The sequence below is a fragment of the Chamaea fasciata genome, unplaced genomic scaffold (assembly GCF_029207755.1).
Source record: "Chamaea fasciata isolate MVZ Bird 193981 ecotype frontalis unplaced genomic scaffold, bChaFas1.0.hap1 SCAF_3, whole genome shotgun sequence".
NCBI classification, from domain to species: Eukaryota; Metazoa; Chordata; class Aves; order Passeriformes; family Sylviidae; genus Chamaea; species Chamaea fasciata.
Genome location: NW_027094088.1, coordinates 74,707,499 through 74,734,781, shown reverse-complemented (window position 1 = coordinate 74,734,781; position 27,283 = coordinate 74,707,499). Strand labels below are relative to the sequence as shown.

At 36.7% G+C, this 27,283-nt stretch overlaps 1 protein-coding gene across 4 annotated transcripts in view; it reads left to right on the top strand.

Moving 5' to 3' along the window:
* Positions 1-27,283, top strand: part of KLHL32 (kelch like family member 32) — a 121,723-nt gene that overhangs the window by 59,841 nt on the left and 34,599 nt on the right. For all 4 annotated transcript variants that reach the window (XM_066180518.1, XM_066180519.1, XM_066180517.1 and 1 more), the window contains one exon: positions 22,277-22,492. In XM_066180518.1, the coding sequence (XP_066036615.1) occupies positions 22,277-22,492 (216 nt within the window). The remainder of the gene's footprint in view (positions 1-22,276; positions 22,493-27,283) is intronic.

Here is a 27,283-nt window from a genome sequence, read left to right as displayed (position 1 = left end):
ACAGAGAAAGAATCTGTTCTTTGAGTGTTAACCTTCAGAAACCCTTCAAAATGTATGTTCAGATAATAAGGTGGTATTAATTTGTGCATTATAAGTTGATTGGTAAGTTAAGGGAGCTGACAGAGTACTGCAATTGGTATATTTTTTCTTTTTTTTTAGGAATGAAAGCAGAGATTTAGTTTTTCTGAGAAAACAGACATGGATTGTGCTGGGAAAGATGGTTGGTTTGAGAAATAAGAACTGCGAGATACCAAATAAGCCACAAAACCATTTTACCTACTAATGAGGCAGGCATGGGAAGGGGTTACTGTAATGAGAAAGATATAAATCTTACCCTGGTAGTTATATAAAATGTATTTGATGGTCCTCAAACAAGCCAGTCAGTGTGAGTATGTCTTTGCTTATCTGCCTCTTACTTTGTCAGAAATTGGACTAAAGAGACTATTACAGCAAAGAAGCTACAGAAAATATTGAAGAGTAGGGAGAAGTTCGTTTGTTGTGCTCATCAAGTGGGGATATGAGCAGATGTAGTAAGAGAACAGGTAGATACTCAACATAAATCCTTGTGCTTTTTCTCTTACCTGTGTTGAGTAGCCTCTGATATTTGTAGCTCTTCTCTTAGCACCATCTTAATACTTTTAATCCCAAGGTCATTGCAGGGGAAAGACAGGCAACTGTACAGAGTTAGCAGTGCTTTGAATCTTGTCCTTAATATGCAAGCTAGAGTCAATTATTTAGGAATAGATTGCTAATGGATTAAAAAAATAAATCAACCTCAAAATCACACCAGCCCCATAAAAAACCCAACATGCTGGTGTTAGAAAATATTTCTTCTGAATTACTCTGTAATTAACAGACAGGTAAAAATTCTCTGGATATGACAGTCAGAGAAAACTTTATATTGGAAAACCCATTTAAGATTAGGTCCAACTGCAAAATAACTTGCAAAAGAATCAGAGGCGTTTTAATTCCTCTCCTGCTAATTCTTCTCCTGTTGATCTCATGCCTTTTGATGCGTTTTGTCTCATGCATATGTTTATTTCCATGTTTTTTCTCTTTCTACAACTTACAGATTACCATGTCTTTCATGAGTCACAGAAACCACAACTCTGTGGCCTGCAGTTGCTGTAGGATGTGTGAAAGATGTGAAAAAGCACTGTAGTGCCCTGAGTAGTGTGCCAGGGTAGGACAACTGGAGCTACACTGTTGTAAAAACTAAGAGGAAGTGGGATCCAGTGTCCAGATTTACAGTAGTGGAGGTAGGGAATAGGGTAGTGGATGAAGGGTAGGGGGAAAAAAGGAGAATATGAGTTGGAAGACAGAGAGCAGTGCTAGTTCTGTAAACGATTTTTGAATCAAGGTCTCATTGTATAGGCTTGGAGTTGGCATGCACACGTGTGGGGTGGCTGTAGCTTATATTATGTTGGGATTTAGTCTGTATTTTACTCCTTTTGCAGTTTTTTTTACCAAGTTCACCTCAGTGAGACATACCTGTAGACAGATTTGCAGTGTGAATGGATCACGTTAAGAATTTACCTGACTTGTTTGTTTTGTATGGTTGCAGTCCACGCAAATAATCAGCCTTGAGTAGTTGCTGTAAGTCTTTTTAACAGAGGTCAACTAGATGACATCTTTCATTTCCAAACTAATTAAATCAAATATCTGTTTATTTTCTACATATTATTCTGTGACTTTTAAAAATCGCTCTTCCCTCATTTTAGTACTATCTGCAAATAAAATCCAAGTAGTTAAAGAAGGCTTCCTTAAAACCACTGATCCTCTCTGCAGTTGGTAACTGGGGTGCCTTGTCACCACACATGCTGTGGTACAGATGCTGGAAAGGGAATAGTGCTTGCCCTTTCTCATCTGTCTGACCAATGAGTGTGCCAGAGTTCTTCATTTACAGTGCTACTGAATTACTTTCATGCTGTTTTGTGTTGTTCATATATCATGAACTTAGCTTATTTAGCCTAAATTCAGGAAATACAGTGTGTGGGATCTAGCTGTCATTTATTGTTGTGTAATGATGATACAGAATTTTAACTTGTTAGGATTGTCTTTAACTGTTTTGATTAGACCAAACTTTTCCTGTATGAGTGCTGCTCTTATTGTTAGCACTTGTTCCAGCTCTTCTTAGATCTTCCAACCTGACAGTTTGTTGGAACTGTCTTGAACAGTTTCATCTCTTTTTGATATTTTTATCTGGGACCTGTAATAATTCCATGCATTTCAATAAGGATGGGGTTTTTTTGCTACAAATGCAATTGGCATTGCCGAATCGTGGGCCTGTTTCAAGGCACATTGGTATTCTATGAGGTTCCAAAGAATACTGTAATGATCTGATTCATCTAAGATGATTGCTGAAGTGTCTGATTGTCAAGAATTATTTGTAGTTCACTGGGGACAGAATAATTTCCAGCCCATGCTACTTTTATATTGACTGGTCTTTAAAGAATTTCCTCTTGATTGTCTCAGAATAAACAAAATGTTATTTTGACTATGACAGATCGTCTTTCTTATTGACTAAACAGCTTAGAGGACTTTATATTTTACAACTTTCAAAAAAATTTCCTTAAAAAATTGTTTAAATTGCATTTATGGCATTTTCTAACAGAGTTCTCAATCAAAGGAAAGACAGGAAAAAGGAGAGGAACATTTTCTCCCCACCCTTAATTAGGTAATGCAGTGGAGGTTTCTGACAACATGCTAGTTTATTAAATGCATTTGATCATCTATAAGCTTCTCATTATCAAATGTTCTGTAGCATCTAAAAGTCATGCTCATTTTGGATTTACTAGTTTTTATTTTAAAACTGTTGTAAATCATATTTTCTTTATTTGCAAACAAGAGAAATGCCCAAGTATTCCTTACTTTAGGTCTTATATCCAGCTTTGTGTAGTGCAGACTTCTCCCTCCATATCAGCGTTGTCATACCTTGAATTATGATTATTCCACAACCTCCTCTGTTTGGGGGTTGTTTCTAGTTTCATTTGTAGAAGGGGACTCTTTTGAAGCATGCTGATGTATTTTATTTGAGATACATACATATTCATGAATCTCTCATGTCATCTGCATAATTCTCAGGTACATTAAACATTGAAACAAGGCTTGTAAGCGCACACATCTGTCTCAGGCTGAAGAAACGGTAAGGCAATGCGATTTTTCTTAACTGCTACAGAGGTGTGGGAGAGCTAAAGGCTTGAACTTTGTGTACCTTCAGTGGCACTAAGGTCTGTGATCACTCACACAGCATTTGCTTACAGCACGCACATCCAATTCTCTCAGGTTCTTGTTTCCCAAGTTCCTCCTCCAGCTCAGATTGATTGTCAGGTTTGGCTGAGATTTTTCAAAGGAGGCTAATGCAGAAAGCTGCAGCCAATAGGCGAACTTTGAAGTATAACAGGAATGGGTTATTTGAATATCTCCTTTCCCTTTTAAAAGTGGACCATATTTGTCGTATGTCATAAGCAGGAGAGAACTAGTTAAAGGCATTAAATGTGGTGGACATCTGAAAATGGACTTTTAAAATGGAACTGTAGAGAACATGGTATTAGGTAGTGTGTTTGTGATGACCTATTTTGCATGTTAAAGCTTGTGAATGTTTTTCTGAAGGGTACATGACAACTTTATTCTTATGCAAGAGAATAAATGTGTTAAAACATTTATTCAGAACATAAAAATGTTTGTTTCATGAGTATGTCTGAGTTACATAACTGGTTATAGATGTAAGAAGTTTTGTCTTTTTCCTCAGCTGTTTGTGTATTCAGTACGAGAGCCACAAACTGCAAATTATTTCAACAATCAAAGAGTTTTAATAAGTAGGGAATGCTATTGAGAATATAAGTTTTTAATGGAATTTCTTCCTACTGATCAACATCAACTCAGTGTTGTGTGGGTAGTAATTGTTTTTTAAAGAGAGGTTGAGTTCCACTGGTATTCAGGGTTCTGGGATATTGAACTGTCCACAATTGTAATCTTAAAGCTAAGTGATTTTTCTGTTTATTCTGAAGTACAATAATTTTTTTTCACTGGAGTTCTAGGTACATCCTGAATTACATTCAAGATATGACAGTTGTGGGTGTGGAGTTTAGAAGATGCAGAACAGTCCAAAGCAAAGCACTAATTTCTGAGAGGCAGGATGTGGCATGACTTTTAGATAGCATTTATCCCTTTAATTTTCTGCTGCCAGATTAGGCACTTTTTGTGAAGAGCAAAATTAAATTTACACACTAGAAAGAGTCTGGGACATCATTTATGTTATGTGTATTGGTTGGACAGCAGCATAGTTTCAGTACAGACTTACTTGAGGTGACTGTCCTTGTACTTAATACTGGAAATGATTTCTTATTCTCACAGTTCCTTGGAGGAGAAGGTATAGTAGACATGAGCATTGAGGATCCTAATTGCCACTGAAGTTACTCTGACTTGTAAAAATTCTTCTTTGGATCCTAAATGTTTTTGTGTCACGTGAACTTGAAAGTTTGATACCAATTTTCCCATTAGTTTTAAGTGCATTAGGTTCCGTGCTAAATGGTAAATGTACCAGATTACTATTTAGAAACTTCATTACATTAAATGGTGCTCTGCTACAGGTGTATCTGCTTGCTTGCTACTGATGTCAGTCATACCATCTTTAAAGACAGCTAATTTAAGCTAAAAAGAAAAGAACATTTTAGGTGAGTGATTAAAATAAGCCTGAGCACAGCATTGTACAACAGCAGTCAGCTGGAATTTTCTTGGAACTGCCTCTGTACTGTCCTGCTCTGGATTCTTGTAATCAAAAGCAGACAGTGAAGAGGATCAGACCCGGAATACAAAAATAAGATTAATCAACTCACAAATCCTCCTGGAATAATTCATGGTAATGACTGAAGCAGGCAAATTGTCTTGGGTAGAGGCATTTGATTTTTAACCTTCTACTGTAATGGTTAATTTAGGCTTAAAAAACCAATTTTTTTCCTGGTGTACAAATGCCTAATGATCTAAATATTTTCTTCTTTCAATTTTAAACTACTTGAATGTGTTGTAGATTGAAATATGTTACTGTTTTTAAATGGAAGAAGCTACAAATAAATTTGTGTGTGAATTAAAAGGAGTGTGCATGGTTTATATATGTGGGTAGGCCAGAGCTTCAAAGCTATTTATTTTTCTTAGACCAAACTTCTCCATTTGGAACGGTGCCAATGACAAACCCAACTTTCACTAAGATAAACTCCTTCAGAGATGAATTAATTTGTACACCAGAGATTGAGAGCATCACCTTTGTATTGCTAGAAGCCCCAGACCAGTTGGGATTTTAGCTCCTGGGTTTTTCATATAGAGCAAATTAAACTGCTGGAAAGAAAATCTAAAGGTCATCTAGCAACCAAGGCTTGCTTTTTTTAACTAATACTGAGTTTATAATCTAAGTACATGCATACACACTCTGCACACTCCCCTCAATCCCCCAGAATTAGTCACCACCAGCAAGCTTAAGTCTACCAACTTTATCCTGTGGTGAAGTAACCTTCCCATGCTAAGAATACAAAGTAGACAAAAATAATGTCTTACATTTTTCTGTTTTTAAGTGTTACACAACCAGTTGTTGCTGTGCTAGCCTGCTATTTTTTGAAGGAGCAAGTTTTGTCAGCTGTTGTCATTGAGCTATTGGTAGTCATTAGAAAAGTTCTTGGACAAAACTCAAAAATAACTTTGGGAATTTTTTCTGTTACCTCTTTAATATACTGATACATTACAGAGATAATGATGTATATATGTGGAATGTGATTGCACTAGTGAGGATTCCAACTTAAAATGGGACTCAGAAAAAAAAATGATTATGTTTTTCTTCATTTTTTAGTTGGTATCAGTGAGGAAAATGAAAATATACCAAAGTGGTAATACCCAGTCACTTTGAATCCCATTCTTACTGTAATGCACTTGCTGCTATTTATCTGCAGTGTGAATTGAAACTGATGATGGACATGTAAAAAAAATTATGCTGGAACATCTAGGTTAGCTATTGCTGGCAAGATCAAAGCTCCCAAGCTGTCTGGGTAGTTGTATGGATACACATAGCCAGTCCTCTGCAGCAAAGTTCCAGGAGAGGTCACAAGTTTGGAAGAGGCAGTTTAGTTCTGTATCTGCCATCTCTTTGCAAATTCTGTCGGGAAAGGCAAGCAGCTTTGGTGTGTGTTTAAAATAGGAACAGGGAAACTGTATTGCTTCACAATTCCCCTCCCTGCCTTTCTCATGTTGTCATTCTAGCCAGTGTGGACTCTTTAGATGACCTTTCTGTCCATCAGTCCCTGAAAGATTTCTGCTTCTGGAATCTTTCCAGTATTTTTACAAAGCTTTAAACAGGGGTTGATGAATGCCAGAATGCTTAGTGTACAAAATTCTTCTTTGGTTTTATTACCATCTGATCAGTACTAATGTTTGATTTTCTCCTTGTCCCTCCCAGTTCCCAGTGTATTTTGCTTTTAATTCTCCTTACAAGTTGAGGCAGTTTGGATGCATGAGCCCCCAAAATGGAAGTGTTTGTAACTGGGTAGAGCAGCTATCTTTATCGGCTTGTGTTCTCAGCAACATGTCCACTTAGAAATCTGGAGGAAAATTTTGTTTATTGCAAAAAGTGACGCTCAGAAGGCAGAATGGCTGAACTGGACTTGAAATGAAGCAGTCGGGGCCCTTCCTCCCCGGGCCTGGGCAGCAGGTGGCAGTGTGAGTCCATAACAGTTTGAGCAGAGCTTTTTCAAGCTAAAATCAGAAAAAATGAAAAGAAAAATTATTTATTTTTACTCCGTATTAGTCTTCTGACCTAATCAGTAAAAAAGTCATTATTCACACAACACTGGGCAATATGCATTGTAATTTTTAACAAATAATAGGAAACTGTTAATGTTTTCACAGGAAATACAGTTCTGTCTTGTGCAGCAGTGGTCATTTATCACTGCACTTTGTGAAATCACTCATTTGTTCTAATTTGAATGTAAATGACTCTAAGGTTTTACAAATAAGGTGACAGACTCACATAAATGTAATTGCAGGGTTCATCTCTCTCTTTTTATATATCACTCATTAAGTTATGAATTAAATACATCGTATTAAACCAGGGGCATGTCCAATGATGATATTGTAATGGCAAATTACTCTATGCTATTAGAGGTGTATTTTTTATTCATGGACATTAATTTGTCATTAAGCGGCATTAGTTTAGCACTTTTATGTGGAAGACGTGACCTGAAAGAGGAGACTTACAGCTCTAATGTGAAAGAAGAAGCATATAGGCACCAGACATAGAGAGGGTTTTTTACCTCCTGGAAAGAAGCAGAGGGAAATTTTACCTAAATTTCCTTTAATCTAAAGCACTTTGAGTTGCGTTAAGCCATTTTAGCAAAGGTATTTCTGAAACAAGAAAATCCTTTGATTATAAAGTATTTGCAATATGGGGAAAAGCTAGAATGCTAAGTATGAAATGGTGACCACAAATCATTTGTAACCTACGAACCTGAAGAGAACACTGGGTTTGAAGTGAGTTACAATCTGATTTTATCTCAAAAGTATCACTGTGGTGGAGAGCTAATTGTTCATCTTTTCTTTCCTCTATACTAGCTTACCCAAAGTAGAACTGATTTTTTTTTTATTCTACATTATGAAGTAAATATCTTTTACCTCTTGTCTACTTTGTATTTTTAGATACGCTATTTTCATAGGGGTCGATTTCAAATTCTAAATGGAGTAGCAAAATCTTTCTTAAGAAAATGAATGAGAAAATGTATTATTTGATGGAATTTCAGGACGCAACTTAGCACCTCAAGTGTTAGACTAAGGAAAATAGTGAATGATTCAGTCTGCTCTGTCTTCAAAAGATGTCAAAAGGACCTTGTATATTTTATTTTAATTCTTCAGTCAGTTTAATAGAAGAGGCTTTCAAAACCTTGTTTATCTGACGGTGAAAATTGACTGAGGTAATGAGGATCCAAGTTGATACATTCTCCAGTTATGCAGTATTTGTGTTTTAGTCTTTTTTCTATCATCTCTCACTAAAGGCAAAAAAAATACGGACTTGATACAAACCTATGTATTTGGCAGTTGATACCCTGCCCCACCATTTTTTATGTTTTTCTGATGGGTTAATCGTGACTGTGTGATCCATCTACCTGAACTGCTTACAACAAATTCAACTATCTGTGCTAGTTAAGAAGAAGGATTTGTTAGGAAAATTACCTAAACCCAAATGATGTATAAGTAGCTTCAGAAATGGAAGTATTGCAGATTATCATCTCTTTTTAACTACTGTTAAATACTGTTAAACCATTTCTGTTTATAAGGGACCACAAAGAAAGAAACAAGTTCCATATAAGGCTGCTGATGTTCTCCAGTTGATTTTGTAGCGGCAGTAAATGAAACAACATTTTAGCACATTCCATCATTTGTGGTATTTTGTTTGCACAACTGCATGAGTAGGATTTGTATTTTGCTTCAGAATAGTGATGTAAACTAACTCTATTTAGAATAAAGACACCCTATCTGTCCAAGGTATTAATAGGCCTTGAAACCAGAATGAATATAAATGTACACATGCTGTAATGACTTACTGAATCTTTAGCCAATATGTAATCAGAGCTTTGAAAGTTATAAATTGACCTCATTCTTCTCAATAATTCTAAAAATTAAAGATCCAAGACTAAAGATTAGTAGCATCAACAACTTTATTAACCATCGATAAAGTCCTGCAAGTGTGTTATTTCAAACATGAAAAACATGAGAAATGCCTGTAACTTCATTCACCTGTTTTCTTGTGCAATATTTTTAAAACATATGTTTAGTAATTTGCAGGAAGTTGTTGCTAAATTTCCCATCTGTTTAAACAGTTTTACAGAATTTATGATTTCTGTCACAGTGTGTCTAGCTGCATAGGCAGCATGAGATCTTAAAACAGGACTTTTATTTACAGTTCAGTAGGAACTGAAATGGTAACGTGGACTTCTTTCTACGGTAATTTTTATGGGAGCTGTTGTGTTCTCTGGATTAGAGGCGCGGTGATATATTGGCTGAAATTGTCTTGTAAACACTTTGACCTTTGTTGTGGAAGTTTTCAAAATTATGTAGTGGATTTTTTTTTCTAAATTCCATTTCAGTGTTTTCTCCTTGTTAATTGAAAGCATTATCTATTCTAATTATATATGTAGAGGGCCTTGAGTTTCCATAGCATCTCAGCACACCTGATTATCATGGGAAAGTATTATAGTAACCTCAGGTATGTTGAGTTGCCAGTGGTCACTAGGATTGGATGGCATATTGTGGACATGAAAAACACCAGGGGCACAGGCCTACTCTCTTACACCATGCCCCAAATCAGTGTTTATGTGTCTGTATTTGAGTCTGCCTGCCTCTCAGTATTTTTACTCATATTTGCAGCATTACCATCTTCATGGGGAACTGTCGTATGTGGGAAGTACATGTATGCAGTGGTGATGTCCAGGACCCCGGAGACTGCTATTGAAAGTTTACTGTAACCAAACACTTGAAATTATTTGACTACCCTAGTTACTATTGTGAGTTTTAATTTTCATGTATTCTTAATCAAGTTCTGGACTCACATAGCACCATTCAACCCTGGACAAAAACTTGAAGAGGTTAAAGAATTTCTTGAAAAGGAGCAAAACAAGTAGCAAAAAAGACCTACAAAAGTGTGTGGTGAATATTTTGAGGTGGGAGAAAACAAACAATATCTGGCATATGTAACCGTTTATAAGCTGTTGATAGGGTTTTGCTTATAAGTGTGGTTGAAATCTTTGAAATTTGAATGTTTTAGCAACGTTTCTTACTGAATTTTGTATTTGAAAAAGGACTAACTTTTATAACACTGCATGGAACAATCATTGGCTAAAAACTTTTTCAGTAAGCTGTAGTTGATTTTTGAAAGCAGTGACTGTTCTGCAGAAGTACATTCTTTTTGAAGCAACTGAGCTATGTCTCATCTTTAAATGCCCTTCCAATGTTCTGTGAAAGAATGTCACAGAATGAGTCATGTTGGAAGGTAACATGGTGGGTTGTCTGGACCAGCCTTCCTGCTCGAGCTGGGTCATCCTACAGCACAGAGCACAGGATTGTCTCCAGATAGTTCTCAAATATTTCCAGTGAGGGAGACTCCCCAGCCTCTCTGAGCAACCTATTCCAGTGCTCAGTCACCTGCACGGTATAGAAATTCTTCCTCATATTCAGGTGGAACTTCCTGTGTATCACTTTATGTCTGTTGCCTCTTGTCCTGTTGCTTGGCATCACCAGGAAGAGCCTGGCTCCATTCTGTTGGCAGGAGTTCCACATCTCTCTCTTCCTGAGAAGCCCAGGGCTGGACACAGCTCTTCAGGTGTGGCCTTACAAGGGCTGAGTAGAGGGGCAGGATCACCTCCCTTGACCTGCTGGCAATGCTTTTCCTGATGTACTCCAGGACACCATTGTTCTTTTTGGCCACAAGGACACACTGCTGGCTCATGGACAGCTTGTTGTCTGCCAGGACTCCTGGGTCCTTCTCCACGGAGTGTTGCTGTTCTTGATTCTTTTAGTGTTTAAAGGGAAATGCTGGAGAGGTGCCTTTGAAACTCCACAGGATTGAGATCCTGGCATGTATCTGTAGTAGTGAACATTTAAAAACTGGGCCTGCAATGATCTATTCAGCTTTTAAAGGTGGTCTCTTCAAGGTGAAATTTTGAAATCAGTGAGAATTTTGTCGTTTGGTTGTCTTAAATTTCTGGTGCATTGATTAAATGTTCTTCTCTGTGGACAAAAAGGCTTTATGCTAAAGCAAGAGACTGTGACTGTAAGCTGTTTGAGATTTGTAGGTGAGGGGTTGAATTATCTTTTATTCTTGGTAAGAACTGCTGGAAGCAAATGGACAAGAGTCATCACTATCTTTGAAGGCTCGTGCATTCCTGCTGGTGCTTGGCACCTTCAGCAGTGTAAACATTCACATATTTTAGTTTTGGGAGGACTTGTGACTTGTTTGACACTGCTGAAGGTCAGATGTAGGGAATCAAACTGGATGTTGAGTCAAGGCCCATTTTTTTAAACTTGGCCTTCGCCCTTTCCAGGTTTTCTAGTTTTGAAAGTCTGGCTGATAGTAATTTCTGACTGAAAGAGTGACAAATTAATCCCTAGTTGATAATGCTTAAAATATGCTTAGCCTGAAAAAAAAAGGAGGCTCTTCAAGATTTTTTTCATCCTTTTACTTTTCTACCTATTTATAGCCTACCACTATCCCTTTTAATGCTTTTTATCTCCTGAAATCAGTTCTGATTGTTACATTGTAAATCTACTAATAACACAGCTCCTAGTTGTGGGAAAAAGAGGTGTTCTTTTCACTGCATAAATCTGGGGAAAGAGAGTTGTAGAGAGTTTTCTTTCACTGGTGTACAATTCCTAAATAATACACGTTGCAGACATTTGGCTAATATATTGAACCGTATACATGACTTAAAATTCTGTTAAAGTTGGTGAAGACAGGAATTATCTAACTACTAGAGTACTGGATTCAGTTCCAGGCATTTGAGGATCTGTTCTTTGTATATTCTGTATCAGGGGAAATCTTTTAAATTATTCTTCTGCTTCTCCTTTTTTCCTCTGTAAAATGAGAATTTGCCTCGGTTTAGTGCTATAAGCAACAAAAATAAAATTCTTAGTGATTTTCGAGCTGAGATCAGATATTGCAGGAGCATAGAGATACCTGAACAAATAACAGTTTTCCAAATAAAATGGAAATGTTGCTTTTTTATCATTCACATACTTACAGTCAGGGTCTTTTAACTGCTGAGTACTCTCATATCTTCCTGCAGCTGCAACAAGTCTCTTGCTTTTCAGAGGAATGAGAAACCATTATAACCCCAGCGGTCAAATTGCACAAATATTTCCTTCTTTAGCTGTACAGACAGTTGTCAAAAAAACCCCTTGTCTTATTGCAGTCTTTTTTTTTTCTTTTCTTTCTTTTTTTTTTTTTTTTTTTAAATGCAGAACTGCAAAATGTACATAATCCCATCAAGCCAATGCAAACAGTCCTGTACTTTCTAGTTCCTTGTCCAGGGCAACTCTGATCCTACATTCATGCAACAGAAACTATTCTCTAAAAATTTAGTCAGAGCTATTTTTCCTTTCATATATTCTGTCCATGTTATAAATATCTTTGCTCAAGATCAAATCCTCCAGGGGTCATCTTTAAAAGACTAAGTTGAACACCTGAAGTCTTGCAAGGTTGGTTTTCCAACCTGTAGTTTTTAAGTATCCCTAAAGTTTGGACTTCGGAACTGGGACCAATAATTGAAGAGTAGATTGTGTTGAAGCAGAAAGAGGGCTTGTTTCTTTTATTGGGCAATACTGGGTGTGCATTTTACAACTTGAACTCTTTTTTTTGCCACAGCACTCTTCTGAGAACTGATATTGCTATTTATGACTGCTTCTTAGTGCCTCCGGATGGCTTGTCGGTGTTGTTCCAAATCGAGCCTGGTATATTTTCTATATTGTGTTTCTGGTTCCCAGATAGAAATAGATATACCCACACTTTTTATTTTCCTTTTTTTTTTCCACTTAACCAGGAAAGCCTTACAATATTCAAGCCTGCTGTCCCTGCAGTCTTCTGCAGACAAAACTTACCAGTCTCTACTTCAATTAAACTCTTAATAGCATTGGATCAAAACTGATTCCTTGAGGATTTTTTTCTATCAAAGTTATACTTATTATTGAGTTATCCTGCACTGGATTCAGCATTTCGGTAGATGGAGTATTGAATACTGCCTTAAAATTCTAAGGAAGTTTTGTTGCTTTGGGTTCTTTTGCAAACATTTTGAGACTTGAATTTACCTGTGTTAAATAACCTGTTATTCCAATGTATTTTAGGCAATTTTTTTCATTCTCTGATATTACTAGATTACCAGCTCACTACAGCTACCCTTTTCCAATTCTTAATTTTTAGATGTGTCTGTTACCTTTGTAATCCTTAAGCATTTGGTGACAGGCTGAAAACATGAAACATGTTTTTAAGAAAAGTGGCCCCTTGCTGGGCTTAATACAGAGCACATGTGTACATCAGTGAAATGTTCCAGCAATAAATGTCATAAAAACATTATGAAACTGTTGTTTGAATCATATTATATATTCTTTGCACATAAACATCCTTGTTCTTATTTATACCTAGAGAGTTAACATTAGTTATTAGTTATTAACTATTAATTAGCTATTAACTATTAATATTAGTTAGCATATTGATAATTTTAAATATGCTCCCTGTTTATTTAGTGTAATATCTTGAGTCATGAATGTTGCCTTCCTTTTTTAGTTAGTGGCGATGATGCTTTTTATCAGTCTTCATAATTTTTCACTCACATATATGCAGAGTAGTTGGAGGAACAATCACTCAGCCTCCTCAAGATGCCATGTCTTCTCTGAATTGTGATTCTAAATCTCCTGCTATATTCCAGTACTGTTTGCCTCTTGTAATCTCTGGGCTTCTTTTCTGGATCTGCTCTCGTGTTTTTTTTGGTCTGGGGTTTTTTCATGCTTCTGCGTCCAAAAGCGACAGTGTCTTTTTATGATCTGCTGGGTCTCCAAAGTAGATCGCAAGCAACACAATAAAAACAGACTTTTGGCATTTGGGTTTTGTCATTGTGTTTAGGCCCACAGTGCACAATGATGCAGACATAATCTTGCTTAGCTGTGGAATAGATTATGGGCAGTGCAGTTAAAATGTGATGAGATTTTGGACTGAAAAGTTCAAACAATTTGTCACTGAGTATATACAAATTATTTTCTAGAGGCTTTATGAGGTGTGTCAGTGGAAGTTGTTCACAGGGATGGCAACTCCTCTGATCTGTTTCCATTCTGAATATTTTTAATATGGAAGAGCAATGGTCTTTTCCTGTCAGGCCCATTCTTAATAATGTATAATATGCTTTTAGGGATGTTTTCAAGGGATTTCAAGTGATTCATCTTGAAGATGGAAAACTTCAGCTTGACTTATTAAATATTGTCAAAATAGTAAGTTATTTTAAAAAATACATGGGAAAGGGAGACTGTAAGGTACACTAACACCTCTATTAACAGATATATCAGGAATGTTGATTTCTAATTTTTTTTCCCTCTCCCTCTGTTCTCCATGATGGTAATGGAGATAGGAATTAAGAATAAAAATTTCACTTTAACATAATATGAATTAGAAATAATTTTTCTTTTTTCTATTTTCTATGTCTAAAAGTTTTCATACTTAATACTGACTTAAGACTTATTTTGGTTTTCAGTCTGTTAAGGAGGATTTACTTGCCTACTTTTCACAAAATAGAATCATAATATCATTAAGGTTGGAAAATACTTCAAAGATCGAGTCTGACCTTTGACCAAATACCACCATGTCAATTAACCACAGCACTAAGTGTCATGTCCAGTTGTTTCTTGAACAGTTCCAGAGATGATGACTCTACCACTTACTTCTCTGGGTAGCTTGTTCCAAGGCTTAATCATCCTTTCAATGAAAAAATTCTTCTTGTTGTCCAACCTGAACCTCTCCTGCTGCAGTTTGAGGAAATTTCCTCTTCTCCTGTCACTTGGAGAAGAGACCAACCCCCACCAGGCTACACCCCCCTTTCAGACGGTTGTAGAAAGTGATAAAGTCATCCCCAAGCATCCTTTTCTTCAGGCTAAACACCCTCAGTTCTCTCAACCACTCCTCAATGAGCCTTCATCAGCCCATTGCCCATCTCTGGACCTTCTCCAGCGCCTCAATGTCCTTCTTGTATGAGGGGCCCAGAACTGATCACAGCACTCGAGCTGTGTCCCCACCAGTGCTGAGTACAGAGGGACAACCATTGCCCCAGTCCTGCTGGCCACTCTATTCTGTATGCAGGCCAGGATGCCATTGATCTTCTTGGCCACCTGAGCACACGCTGGCTCATGTTCAGCTGCTGTTGATCAGCACCTCCAGGTCCTTTTCCACTGCACGGTTTTGCAGCCCCCAGCCTGTAGTGCTGCATGAGGTTGATGTGGCCAAAGTGCACGACCCAGAACCTGGCCTTGTTGAATCTCATACTGTTGGCCTCAGCCCATTGATCCAGGTACAACTTGAAACAAATCTTAAAAAAATCATTGAAATAATTTCTCCCCCAGTAACTGGTACAGAACAGGACAATTACAAGATCTGTTGCTCAAAACAGAATGCAACTAAAGAAGTGATTGGAAAATAGTTTCTGAGCATCCTCACTAGAATTTATTTCATTGTAAATCCCATCTGTAATGTCATATTATTTCTGTCCTGCCTGCCAGACTGAGTGGCTGTTGCCGTGTCCCACTTGAGGACCAAGTTAACAGAGAATTTTCATGTATTAAATCATAAGATGACTTTGAGCTACTATTGTGATGGCATCAGGAAAAAGGCAGTTTGACTTTTAAGATATTTCATACAAGATAAAGCTAAGGAAGTATTAATGCTACTTTACAAGGTACTGCTGAAAAATCAGGAGTACTGGGAAGAGTTTGTCCATGCAGAAGAATAAGTGAAATCAAAACTGTGAGAGGTGTAGAAAAGGTCAGCTAAGATGATCAGGAAGACCTACATTACATGAGGAGGTTAGAAGAGATTTCCTTGTTTAGTCTAGTAAAATGAGGACTGAGGAGGAATATCATTGTTTTCTGTAAATATTTCAAGGGAGGAGATACTGAGGGAGGGGGGAGCAGGGAGAGAAACATTGTGCTGTTAAACCTAAAAGATCATTTTGGCACAGAAAAAAATGTATATAAACTGAGTAAATTGAACTGGAAATTAAGAGATGGAGTCTCAAAATCAGCTGAGCCTTCTGGTAATACTAGTTGGGAACAAGATGAATCTTTCTTAATTTATGCTGAGGTATTTTGATGAGCTTGTGGTATAGTAGAGGAGTAGAGTTCCACTTCTGTATTCTCATGGCCTGAAACGGTTATGGGAGCCTGCAACAACAACAACAAAAAAGGGAAGTAATAGTGTCATACAGTCTTATTTTTCTTCTTCTGGTTTGTAATTATTTATTTTGGCTGTTACTCCTGTAAGCTTTGAGTTTCTAAGGGACAACACTTGCTCTTTCTGGATTTTAGCAATATTAGCAACAAAAACATTAAAAAGAGAACACTTACCATAAAAAATTACTGGTTGTTGATGCATTAGACAAGTAGTTTTCAGCTTTCCTCTTACACTGTAGTAATTCTGAAGAGCTAGCAAAAGTATAAAATGATAAATTATCTGTAGAGACTATATTCTGTGATTCCTGCTGGAGTAAAGGATATATGAATGTGTATGAGAAATGTTACTCCTCACAACATGTTTAAAGAAAAGGCAAGGTCCCATAATTGGCAGAAATTATTAATATTGATAAATCTCGTCAAATCCTTGCTTTGTGGCTCTGCTGCGTGAAATGGTATAAAAGTGCCAGGTGAAGGGTTAGAAGATATCCATATTCCTTCATCTCTGTACTTTTATTTGTTAAATGCAATATATTGCTGCGGTTATCTTACCAGGAGTAGCTGCTGAGATGTTAAGCTTTTCATTTAGGGAGTTTCTGTGCCAAGGACACTTAAAATAATTTTTAAAATTCTTAAAGCACCATCTGTTAACCAAGGGAAGGCCGCTATTGAAACCTCTGCAGAACCTTTCCTATAGTTATTCCACTGGTACCATGAAAATTTAACTGTATAGTCTTAATATTTCATTATTTTATTTCTTTCCATGATACATGTAATTGTGTATACAGATTATAAAAGGTATGTATCATCAGGGTCACCCAAAATATTTAATTGGATTAGCAGTTGAAGATTTTGTACTATTTAATAATGTAGATCAATCTGACTGAGTTTCTAGAAAATGTTTGCTTTTTTTAATTTTACATATGGCATGTTTCACTTTTTTTTTTTGAAGACCACGCATTTGTGTCATCACATAAACAATCTGAGAATGTCCTTCCTCTGTGCTTGTGAAGCTCACAGACCTCATCTGTGCCTTCAAAAGGGTTCTCAGTAGCACCAGCCAGCAGGATTTAACCTGAAAACTGTGCTGATATAGAGAAATAAGTGAGAAGGGAAAGGAATTCTCATAGGGTAGAGAAAAATAATAGGGCTGAAATATTTTGATATTGTTTGTTTTTCACTTAGCTCTAGACCTACTTTAAAATAGCAGCAAGGATGCAAATTAACTTTTCATGCTTAAAGGAGAAAACAAAAGCAAGAATTACAGAAAGTGGTGAGAAAGCAGTGATCTATCAGAAAAATTAATTGTATAAAACGAGTCACTTAGAAAACCATCTTTTACTTTGTCTGTAAACGCATCTGCAGTTTGCACTTTTCTCATAGTAAGTGTAATCAGTTCTATACATTGAAAAACTCTGAGCCAGCTGTTCCAGGCTGTTCCAGCCTGGCCAACTGTGACCGGGCTTCAGCAACATTCTTTTCATGACCCAAGTGGGTGACTTTGGTGTTTGACAGAGGCAAATTTCAAGTAAGATCTAAAATAGACTTTTTGTGTTATGCTTATTATGAAATGTTTATGTCTGTTGCTGTGCTGTTGAGTTCTGTTAGTTCTTAGGTAAATGTGTGAGGTTTTGCAGAACTAAAACCTTTGTTATACAAAAAAACAGCTAGAACCAGCAGAACTGGATTTCTTTTATCTTAAAATTGTGTTGGTCCCTTTTGTTGTCAGGTAAGTATATTTTTGTCATTACAATTTTTCATTTTGTTACTGCCCCTTATCTGTTTAGAGTCCATCTTTGCTATGATTTTATAAAGTTTGTTTTTTTTTTTGTTTTTTTTGAATGGTGCAGCTGGTTCATAGTATTTAGTGTGGCAGAGAACCTGGAGGATGTAGGGTCAAGACCTGTGATGCTTAAGGATTTTGAATAGCTATATCCCTGTCTCACAGTTGGGGTTGTTTTTTTTGCTTTAAAGAGGCTGAACCCCTTTGAGAAAAGGGGAAAATAGTGTCACCATGCAACTTTTCTCTGCTAAAGCAGCAGGGCTAGTCATTTAATACCTTGATTTATAACAGTATTGTAATCTAAATAGGAAGCAGGTGGAGTTACAACTGGTTACGGTACTTTGGATATTAATGGCTTGGCTTGGCAGTGGAATTCTAAAGCTGTATATACTTTTGCTGTTTTAATTATGCATTCATTAAAAGCTTTTATACCCAACAGAATAAAGTAAATATTGTTTGATCTCCGTAGTGTGCTCCCAGACTGTAGATTTGCACAGCAGGGTCTTGATAATCTGAATAAATTGTATTTCCCCAAGGAGTTTATCTTTCAAATAAGGTCATAAAGAAATGCATTCTTTCCCCTTAGTTCTCCTTGTGCTTTTTCTGCTATTTATAACACGGAGCACAGGAATAGAGGTTTATTGTAGTCTGCTGTGTACTTGGTTATGATTAACTCTAATTTATCAATCTGTTACATCCTTTTCTGTGGCTTGTGCAAGGCAATTATTCTTTAAAGTATGAACGAATAAAGATGGTTTTGGAAGCAATTTAAACACAATGTTTATATCTATTTTTCCTGTTTGACAATTTATCATATCTCTATATTAAAATACACCTCTGTATCAAAATATTCACACTGTCATATCACTTATTTTGAATGTTTGATATTGTCATTTTTCAGATTATGTTTGTTTGTAGAACATGTTTTCTTTTATGGGGCTTTTAAATGTCAACTCATTGTTGAATTGGTTTGGCATCTAAAGGTTGCTACTACTGAATCAGAAGACCCTTAGTGTGGAATAATAGGTCCTCTTGCTTCAGTGGGGGGATGCACACTAAATAGAATGCATAGGATCTAAGGTAGTTTCTTATTTTAGAAGTAGACATTGATAAATAATTTGGCCAATTTACTAAACTGGTTTGAGTTTACTGTGAGATTTTGAAACTATTTCAACTTTGTTTTAAGGGCAGTATCTATAATTTTATAGATATTTTCTTAGCCTGAATGTGTTTCAGCAATGTAACATGCATCACATTAGAAGAGAGAGGATCACTACCTTCAACTCTTAGTGACAGCTCTGCTTATGTTCATATTTCATCCTTCAGTTCAAAAAAGTGGCATATACATAAAAGTTTATGAAAAAAGGGGCTAAATGTTTTAAAAATTTACATAACCCTGGTTTGTCTTGCATGTTTTCAAAGAACATACACTACAATAATGTACCACAAGAAAGTCACATACTACTTCAAAATTTTGTAGTTGCTCAGTTAACACAATATAATAAAATCTGTAGAAAGCGGAGGCTGCTAGAACTCTTACTCATGATCGCACCCAAATTTCCTGTTTAGTAGCCTATTTCACCATTTATCAAAGGTTTTATTTCAATTAAGGTTTTAGTGTGAAAAATCTATTCAAATCAGACTGAGCTGACAGTGATTGCTTTGATCCTTCCTGTGGGACTTTTTTAAAGCTTAGAAGATAAGGTGCATTTTTCTTACTACTGACTTACATATTTCATTTTAGACTATTTTTGAAAGTTTTACCACTTACAAGTGCAAAGTTATGTGATCTGGGGTATACATTGAGTAATCTCAGTGAGACATTTTTGCTCTCTAGGATCATAACTGTGACAGTAGTGTATAGTACTGCATAATCTTGATTTTCATTTGTAAAGTCTGATGCAATATTTGCCTCTTTGTCTGTGAAATACAAGCCTGTAGATCAGCTCTAATCTTACAAAATCAGAAATGATCATTACTGATTCTAGGCCAAGGCCAGTTTTAACAAAACACACTTTCAGTATTCATTAAGAAGTAGACTGTAAGTTCAGCAGGTGACTAACACATTATGTTAGGAAGCATCAAAAATCTCCTGAAACTTAGCAATGAAAATAAGTAAATACATAACCCAAATAATAAATAAATAAACACACATACATAAACAACCATCTGAAGTAAGTTATTACATGCAGTATAAATAACTGGTGAGATTTTTTTTATAAATCCATAAGTGTATTTGGCCTCTTCAACTTGTAAGACAGCTTTCATAAAAACAGCTTCAATTGCTGCTGATTTGAGAGGATAAGGGAGTTTGGAGCTCATGAAAAATATCAAAACCTAAAAGGAAGGCCTACCAGTGTCATTCAGATTTCACTGAAAATGTGAAGATTTTTCAGGGGTAGATTGCGTATGTATGTCTCATTAGCGGTTGTCTCTAATAAGGATTCCATTATGTTACCTCCAGTATTTTCCTCCTCTGAAGTCTGCTAAAAGCCACTTCCCCTTCTCAACTAACACTCAGTGAGGTTTGGCCAGGCATGTATCTTAGTGGGGCTGTTGATCCTCAGCTCACAGTGCTTGATTATTTATTTATCTATTTATTTATGTCCCTAGACATAGCCACTGACCACAAAAAAGCTCAATAAATACAGGCTGAGCTCTTCTAAATTTCTTTCTGGCATTTGGGATTTATTCAATCAGTGAGTTCTGTAAAAAGATAGTTTTCTGAACCAGGGACAATAAACTGTGGTTGTTTCTTGTCAAGTACTGCGATGTTTGCTTTGATTAGGCTCCTATGTGTTGTTGCCACCATTGCATGGCCATCACAGGAGTGGGGTTGTGAGGTGCCATCTGTGATCTGAAGGTACTAAATCACCAAGCAAGCACACAGAGCAAATACTTCTTATGTAAAATTCATTCTTTTCTCTTTCTTTCTGCAACTGCAGATTTATCCTTACCTCCTCTGAGGAGGAGCTGACACTAGAATAGCTGTGGCTTTAGGGATGATGGCTGTTAGTGCTTGTTCTGACAATGTAAAGAATTTACCTTTGTTCTTCCAAGAGAACCGTGGGAAACTCTTATGCAGAGTCTAAGTAGATAATGAATAGGATTTATCTTTGTGTACAATTCTGCCAGGGAAGGTGCACTGTTCAGACTGGGAGATTATGTAACAAGCAGGAACCTCCACAGGAATTTGATTCCATTTCTTCCAGTACTGACTCCTCAAAGCAGGTTAAAAAATTCTTTCTCCACTCTCCATTGCATATGCATAAACAGCTCCACAGTCATCGGGACAGGCACCCAATTCACACGTTCAAGATGTAGTCCATAAAACATTCCAAAAAAACCCCTCTTCGCACTTTCCCATCTTCCCTGTTGCTCTGCTCTATCTGCCAGCCGTGCAGCTCATTTGACATTTACAAGATTTCTTGTCAGTTTCATTTGGTGTTGCCATTCCATCCAGCAGAGCAGTGAAAGTGAAATTGACTTAATTTAGTCTGTTTCTCTTCCTTGCTCCAGTCCCCGTGTTAACTCACCAGCAAAGTGAGACTGACGAGGCTCCTTGTCATTCCCACACATGCGGCTGGTCAAGGAGAAGGTGCCTGATAGGGAGCAAGGAGGTAAATTGGGAGATGAAAACTAGGATTGCAGAGGAGAGAGGAAGAGAGGTGTGAGCATGCAGCAAGAGCAGAGAAAATGGGTAAACATGATAATTTCCCAGGCGCCCTGGGTACTTTTGTCTAACAGAGGTGAATTCTTGGCCTATTCCCTGAATGGAGCAGTGTGGTCTAGAACAGCGGTAGCTAGTTGTCTAGATACTTATTTATGAGGGATGCCAAGTTGAAAACATCTGTTTTTCAACTGGTCATCTGTTAGCAGGATGGACAAGGCTTCCTGCCTTGAGCTACTCTAACTTTTGTCTCCTCTCATTTTCAGCTGCTAGAAGGAGAGGGAGAAGGAGTAGGAGGCCGACATCCACTGTACGTTAATGCCAGTGGTTGGAAAAAAAAAGGGTTCATTTGTTCATTGAAGAAAAATTCATACATAATAAAATGTAGCTCAGCATCTTGTATTTTGTGAGATTTCATAGAACAAAAAGTTTTGCTACACAAGTGCTCTAGTTCAATCAAAACAGTAAATAATGAACAATTGCTTTGTAACAAACCATTGTCGTTAAAAAATACATTTTTTAAATCCACTTGTTAGCTCCTGTGAGCTCTTGACATACAGTGTAAATCATAATGGTTTATTATATTATGTACTAATTCATATTTCTTACAGATGCTTTATGCACATATAACCTTAGGAGTTGCAATATAAATGAGTACTATTGTATATATTTGCACATGTGCTGGTGATGCTTACATGTACATTTTGAATGAGGCTATGTTAATTAACTGCGAGTTATATTGCCTTCCTTCTCCACAGCTCGAAAAGAATAACCTTTTTTCATTATCTGAGACCTGTAGATTTTTATATTCTCTGTTTCTTGTTTGCGTTATTTTTGTGACGTGTGTTTTGTTTGCTTCATCCATTTAGGAATTAAATAGTTTTAATTACTTGGACCTGTACAAGCTTGCGGATCTTTTCAACCTCACTTTGTTGGAGAATGCAGTCATTGGCTTCTTAGTAAAACATCTCTCTGAGCTACTGAAGAGTCATCCTGAAGAAGTTCTGGCACTCCCATACTGTCTTCTTCGAGAGGTTTTTAAAAGCGATAGACTCACTTCACTCAGTGAAGAGCAAATCTGGCAGGTAAGGAGGTTGGTGAACAACCAGAATGTGTGACACTCTATAAACCAAAGCAGTAATCTGTTGTTTTGAAACCCTGGAGCAATCTCGAGGGAGAATAAGCACTTGAGCAAAAACTGTGAATAACAACTGAGGGAAATTTCTAAATGAAATTCTAAAAATATTGTGTTGTGTTAATGCAATTACTTTGTTTGAAAGAGAAATTTGTCATGCTGTTTAACTTCTGGTACTTAAATACAGCCAGAAATTTTCCTCCAGATCCAACTTCTTTGGTGGGAAGAGATGCCTGATGCATGCAACTCAGTTATAATTGCCTCTGTTGAGGCTAGTGCCATGAGTCTGGTGACAAACCTGCTTCTGCAGTCTCCGTCATGCACTTCAGACAAATTTAGCTGTATAACTTCAATAGCCATTGAAGTTGTTTAGGCCACCGCTGCTGATCTTGCCTGAAGCAACCGAAGGAATCATCACACAGGCAGCTCTGCTCCAAGATGAGCAGAAGGCTTCAATGGAAGGTTTGTGGCAAGAAACCTGAGATCAATTCCTTTTAAAAAGCTGGATCTAGAAAAGGACCAGGTTGCTAGCCATAAAGTATTAACAAGATGAAGACATTGTGTTGTGACTTTTAGTGTGTATGGGCTGGGAAAAAACCTAATGTGAGAAAAACACATAGCCTATTAAGAGAAACACAAAAACTACACCAAAATATATCCTTGGAAAAGTTCCTATTGTGTGTCTGTAAAAATTCACTATGGAGTGGAAGCAAACCTCTCTAATACTGATTACCCAAAGATGTCTTTCTGTTTCTTTTTTGCTGTCATGCTTTAGAGAGGAAAATATTTCTGTGTATTTCAAGGTAGAAAGAAACTTGCTGGAAAGAAACCTGTGCATTCCTTTTAGGAAGTGGGTTATATTGATCCAAAAGAGAAGACTGTAATTCAGAAGACTGTTTTATATTTCAACCCTATTATTTATCTAGTTATCTTTAGGATTTTTCTAAGGAAATAACTACATGTAGATGCCATCAGTTTCTCAAAGTTTGAAGTCTGTATTCATCAGTGAAACACTTCATGTTCTGCGGATTAATAATGTCATGCAGGATAAAATATTTATTCTCAAAAAAATAAAGATGTCAGGTTAAGTTCTTCAAACCACAAAACCAATATGAAGATGTAACATAACCCTTCAGTATTGTAGCAGCCTTTTTTTTTTTTCTCTTGAGGCTTTAGATTGTGGACTACGCTAAAAAGATGATATTTTCTGCAAATACCAAAATCAAGTTTGACTTTTTCCTGTCCTAGTCTCCAGAGGATGCCTGTACAACAGAAGCTGCAGTACACTACACATGATGATGGGCTGGTTTTGGTTTAGGTTTTTAAGGCACTCTGCTCTGGAGTCCTAGCCTATATTCCCTTTATCAGAAACAAGTTTTGATGTACAAGTTTATGCATGGAGCATGGATGATTGGGTGATAGGGTTTCATCATCATTTCTCTGCCAGTGGAATCCCATAGCTGCGTGCTTGGGTATACTTTTGCTAGAAGAGTTTCTGTGGGAAACCATACAAGCATAACTTAATACTCACTCAGGAATACACCCTCTGTAACCTGCTGTAATGATGTTTGGGGAGTGGGAGTTTTTAAATCCTGTCTAACTGTCCTGTTCTTCAAGAAAGACTTGGACTCAGAAGTAATTTTCTTAACTGTGTGCACTCCAGTCAATGAACACTTCATAAGGCAAATATGACAAAGCCTCTGTTTCTGTTGCAGGGTCATACTGAGGAGAGATACTTATAGGTAATATGCTGGTTTCTGAGTGACAACAAACTCCACACTGTCCATTTAAGTGTTATCATAATTGCCTCTCTAAAGGTTACTAATGCTGTTCCAAAGAATTTTTTTAAACTAGTTTTCTGCTGCAGGCAAAATATGCATGCATCTTTTTAATTCAGTTTGTGAAACCAGGAATAAACATATATTTATAAATATTCCAGGTCCCCAGAATGGATTAAAAGACACATATAAATATTTACCAATTTGGGCATTCACACGGCAATAAGAAACTGGTTTCTTGCTTTATCTTAGTAAATAAGTAATTTCCTCATAGTCAACCCAATAGAAGAAAATCAAATCAGACGAGCTATATTGCCTCAAGTGTAGTTAAGTTCATCATTTTTGCTAAGGTTATAGTGGTAATGCAATATACCATGGAAGAATCTAATATTCAGCCCAGGGTGAAGATTGGGTATGCCAGAGGATTAGTGTCAGGGTGCTTTATAGAAGTGAAACTTGATGGACAGGCTGGAGACAGATCTACAGAATCTCATTAAATTGCTGAATTGTTCATTACTGAGCACTCTCACAGTAATAAAGTGCTCATTGACTTTGACAAATCCCCATCCCATGTCTTAAGGAGGAACAGCAAAGCAAGAGGTGCTGGGGAAGCTGGAGGAAATTGGCACAAAGTGGGGCAGATAATAGAAAAGCTGATGGGGGATGCTACCATTTATCTGTCTTACCTGTGACTAGTGTGGCCTCTGCACACACACATGGCTGCGTGCCACAGCATGTCCCCAAGGCACCTTTGCTAGTAGGGCTGCCATGAGGCACTAAGCTTCAAATTAAAGCTTCCCTCAGAGAACCTCTGGAAAGGGTGCCACTGTCTGCAGAGCACAGTTTTTTATGCCAGTTTGAATTCCCAATGTCCACTGGGTGATCTGATCCTAGTGCACAAAAAGTTTACGGTGGTTATTTTAATGCATCAAAATGTGTACATGGAGTGATACTTGAATATTTTTTAAACTGAAGTGACTGCAGCCCTTACCTGTCATACTTTAGATTTTTCTAGGCTACCAATTCACAATTGGTTAGTTCTAGTGAGTATGGTGAAATATAACTGTGAACAAACCAAGTCTGAGAAAGTTAAATGGTAATATTAGTGGCAGTGTGCTAGGATATGGATTAATGCCAACTTCTACAGAAATTCCTATTGATTTTTTAGACTCGTTGGCTTGATGTGTCTTATTTTAAGTGGAGACAATAGACAAGGACTACAGTGGTGTATTTCTTAAAACAAAAACCAAAAAGCCCACCAGAAAGCCTGTGTAGGCTGTGAAATTGGATCAATTTATGAGCCTCCTCAGGTCTTTCTTAGGTAAGATAAGCCATTAATTATAATTATTAGTTGACATAAGATTTGTTTCTGTGTTGATTCTATTAGCACATGAGATTATGATTTTTTTTTGTATGTAAGAAATTTTTGATTTGCCAGCTTCATTAGGATGTGTAAAGTTAAGTTAGTGATATGGAAAAATGGCTTAAATAAAAAAAAATAAAAAGAAGAAAACAAAGGAAAGAATCATGAAGAAGTTAGAGGAAAAGAAACTACTTTTTCTGGTTTGTTCTTCTTCATCATGACCTGTGAAGCACCCTTCTTTTTTCCACAGGAAGCAGTCATCACAAGGACATAAATGTCTAGTTTATCATGAAATGAAAAGTGAATCTTTTCATAATGGACCATTACAAGAAAGATTCATTGGCTGTACTTCAAGGAAGCAGGGGAATTCTTTGCATTGATAATTGAAAAAGTAATCAAGCCCTGTAAGATGGAACATGTTGCCAGAGAAATATAGTACTAGAGGGCTTGTTGTTGGAACCTTAGCAAGTAGAAAGCAGGACAAAGATTTAAGTAAAAAAACCATGTTAGCTTTAGTTATGATCTAATTATCCCTTATGTTTGTTATTAGAAACTTCAGTGTCATAAGGCTTAAATATTTGTATTCCAAATATCATACTAATGGTTACAGAGAGAAATATTTACTGGATTATTCTGTCTCCTGCAGTAGATTCGTTAAATGGTTCTGTATTAAATACTCCATTTGATCCAAGGTGGACTCTTAAATCATATTTGGAAAAAAATCTCAATTTGAGATCAGTATAGGTTAGTTTCTTCCATCTCTGCTACTGTTTAAGTAGGTTGTTAAAGGATACACATAATTTTTAAACAGCTAACAATAAAAGAAGATCAATTTTAGTATTTGTTGATATTTCTTTGGAAGCAAAGATTAGAAGTTTTTCCTTGGTTTTCTTTGAGTTTTTTTTTTCCTTTTCTTTTTCTCTCTCTCTCTCTTTTTTTTTTTTTTTTTTTTTTTTTTTTTTTTTTTTTTTTTTCCAAGCAACTTGGTTTCTTGGTAATCAACTGATAAGCAGGCAATCTAGGAAAAACTGGTAGATAAAACTGCATGAGTGGTTTATTCAACTATGAGGGAGGCATGCAAATGTGTTGTGCCTTTTCTAGGGCTAGTCTCCTAAGACATTCTTGCCCTGTTAAATTCCTTGTGTGTATATTCTGAACTTGTGTTCATGAAGTACCTGTTCCATGTGTGAAAGTGTAATACTAGTTATTCCTTTTTTCCCTGTGGATCTGCAAAAACAGTGTTTGGTCTCTGTACTGGAGAAGTGTCTTTGCTAAAATAAATAGAAAAATAAAGAACAAGAAGACTGCAGTGGTATAGGTCAATATGAGTTTTTAATATACTTTTTATAAAAATAATAAGTGTACAAATCCAGTTTACTTATTACAGTCCAGTTTATTCTCTTCTGTGCCCTATTTTCAACAGCCTTTTCTTACACTTTAGCTCCATTTTGGATTTCCTGATGGTATTTGTGAAGGGCCAAAATTATTCTTTAGCAGAAATCCCACAGTTCAGTGCTGTGAGAAATTTTATAGTGTACACATTGTGGTAGTCTGCTATGATGGAACAGTTCTGTGCTGATGACAGATCCAAAGACATCTT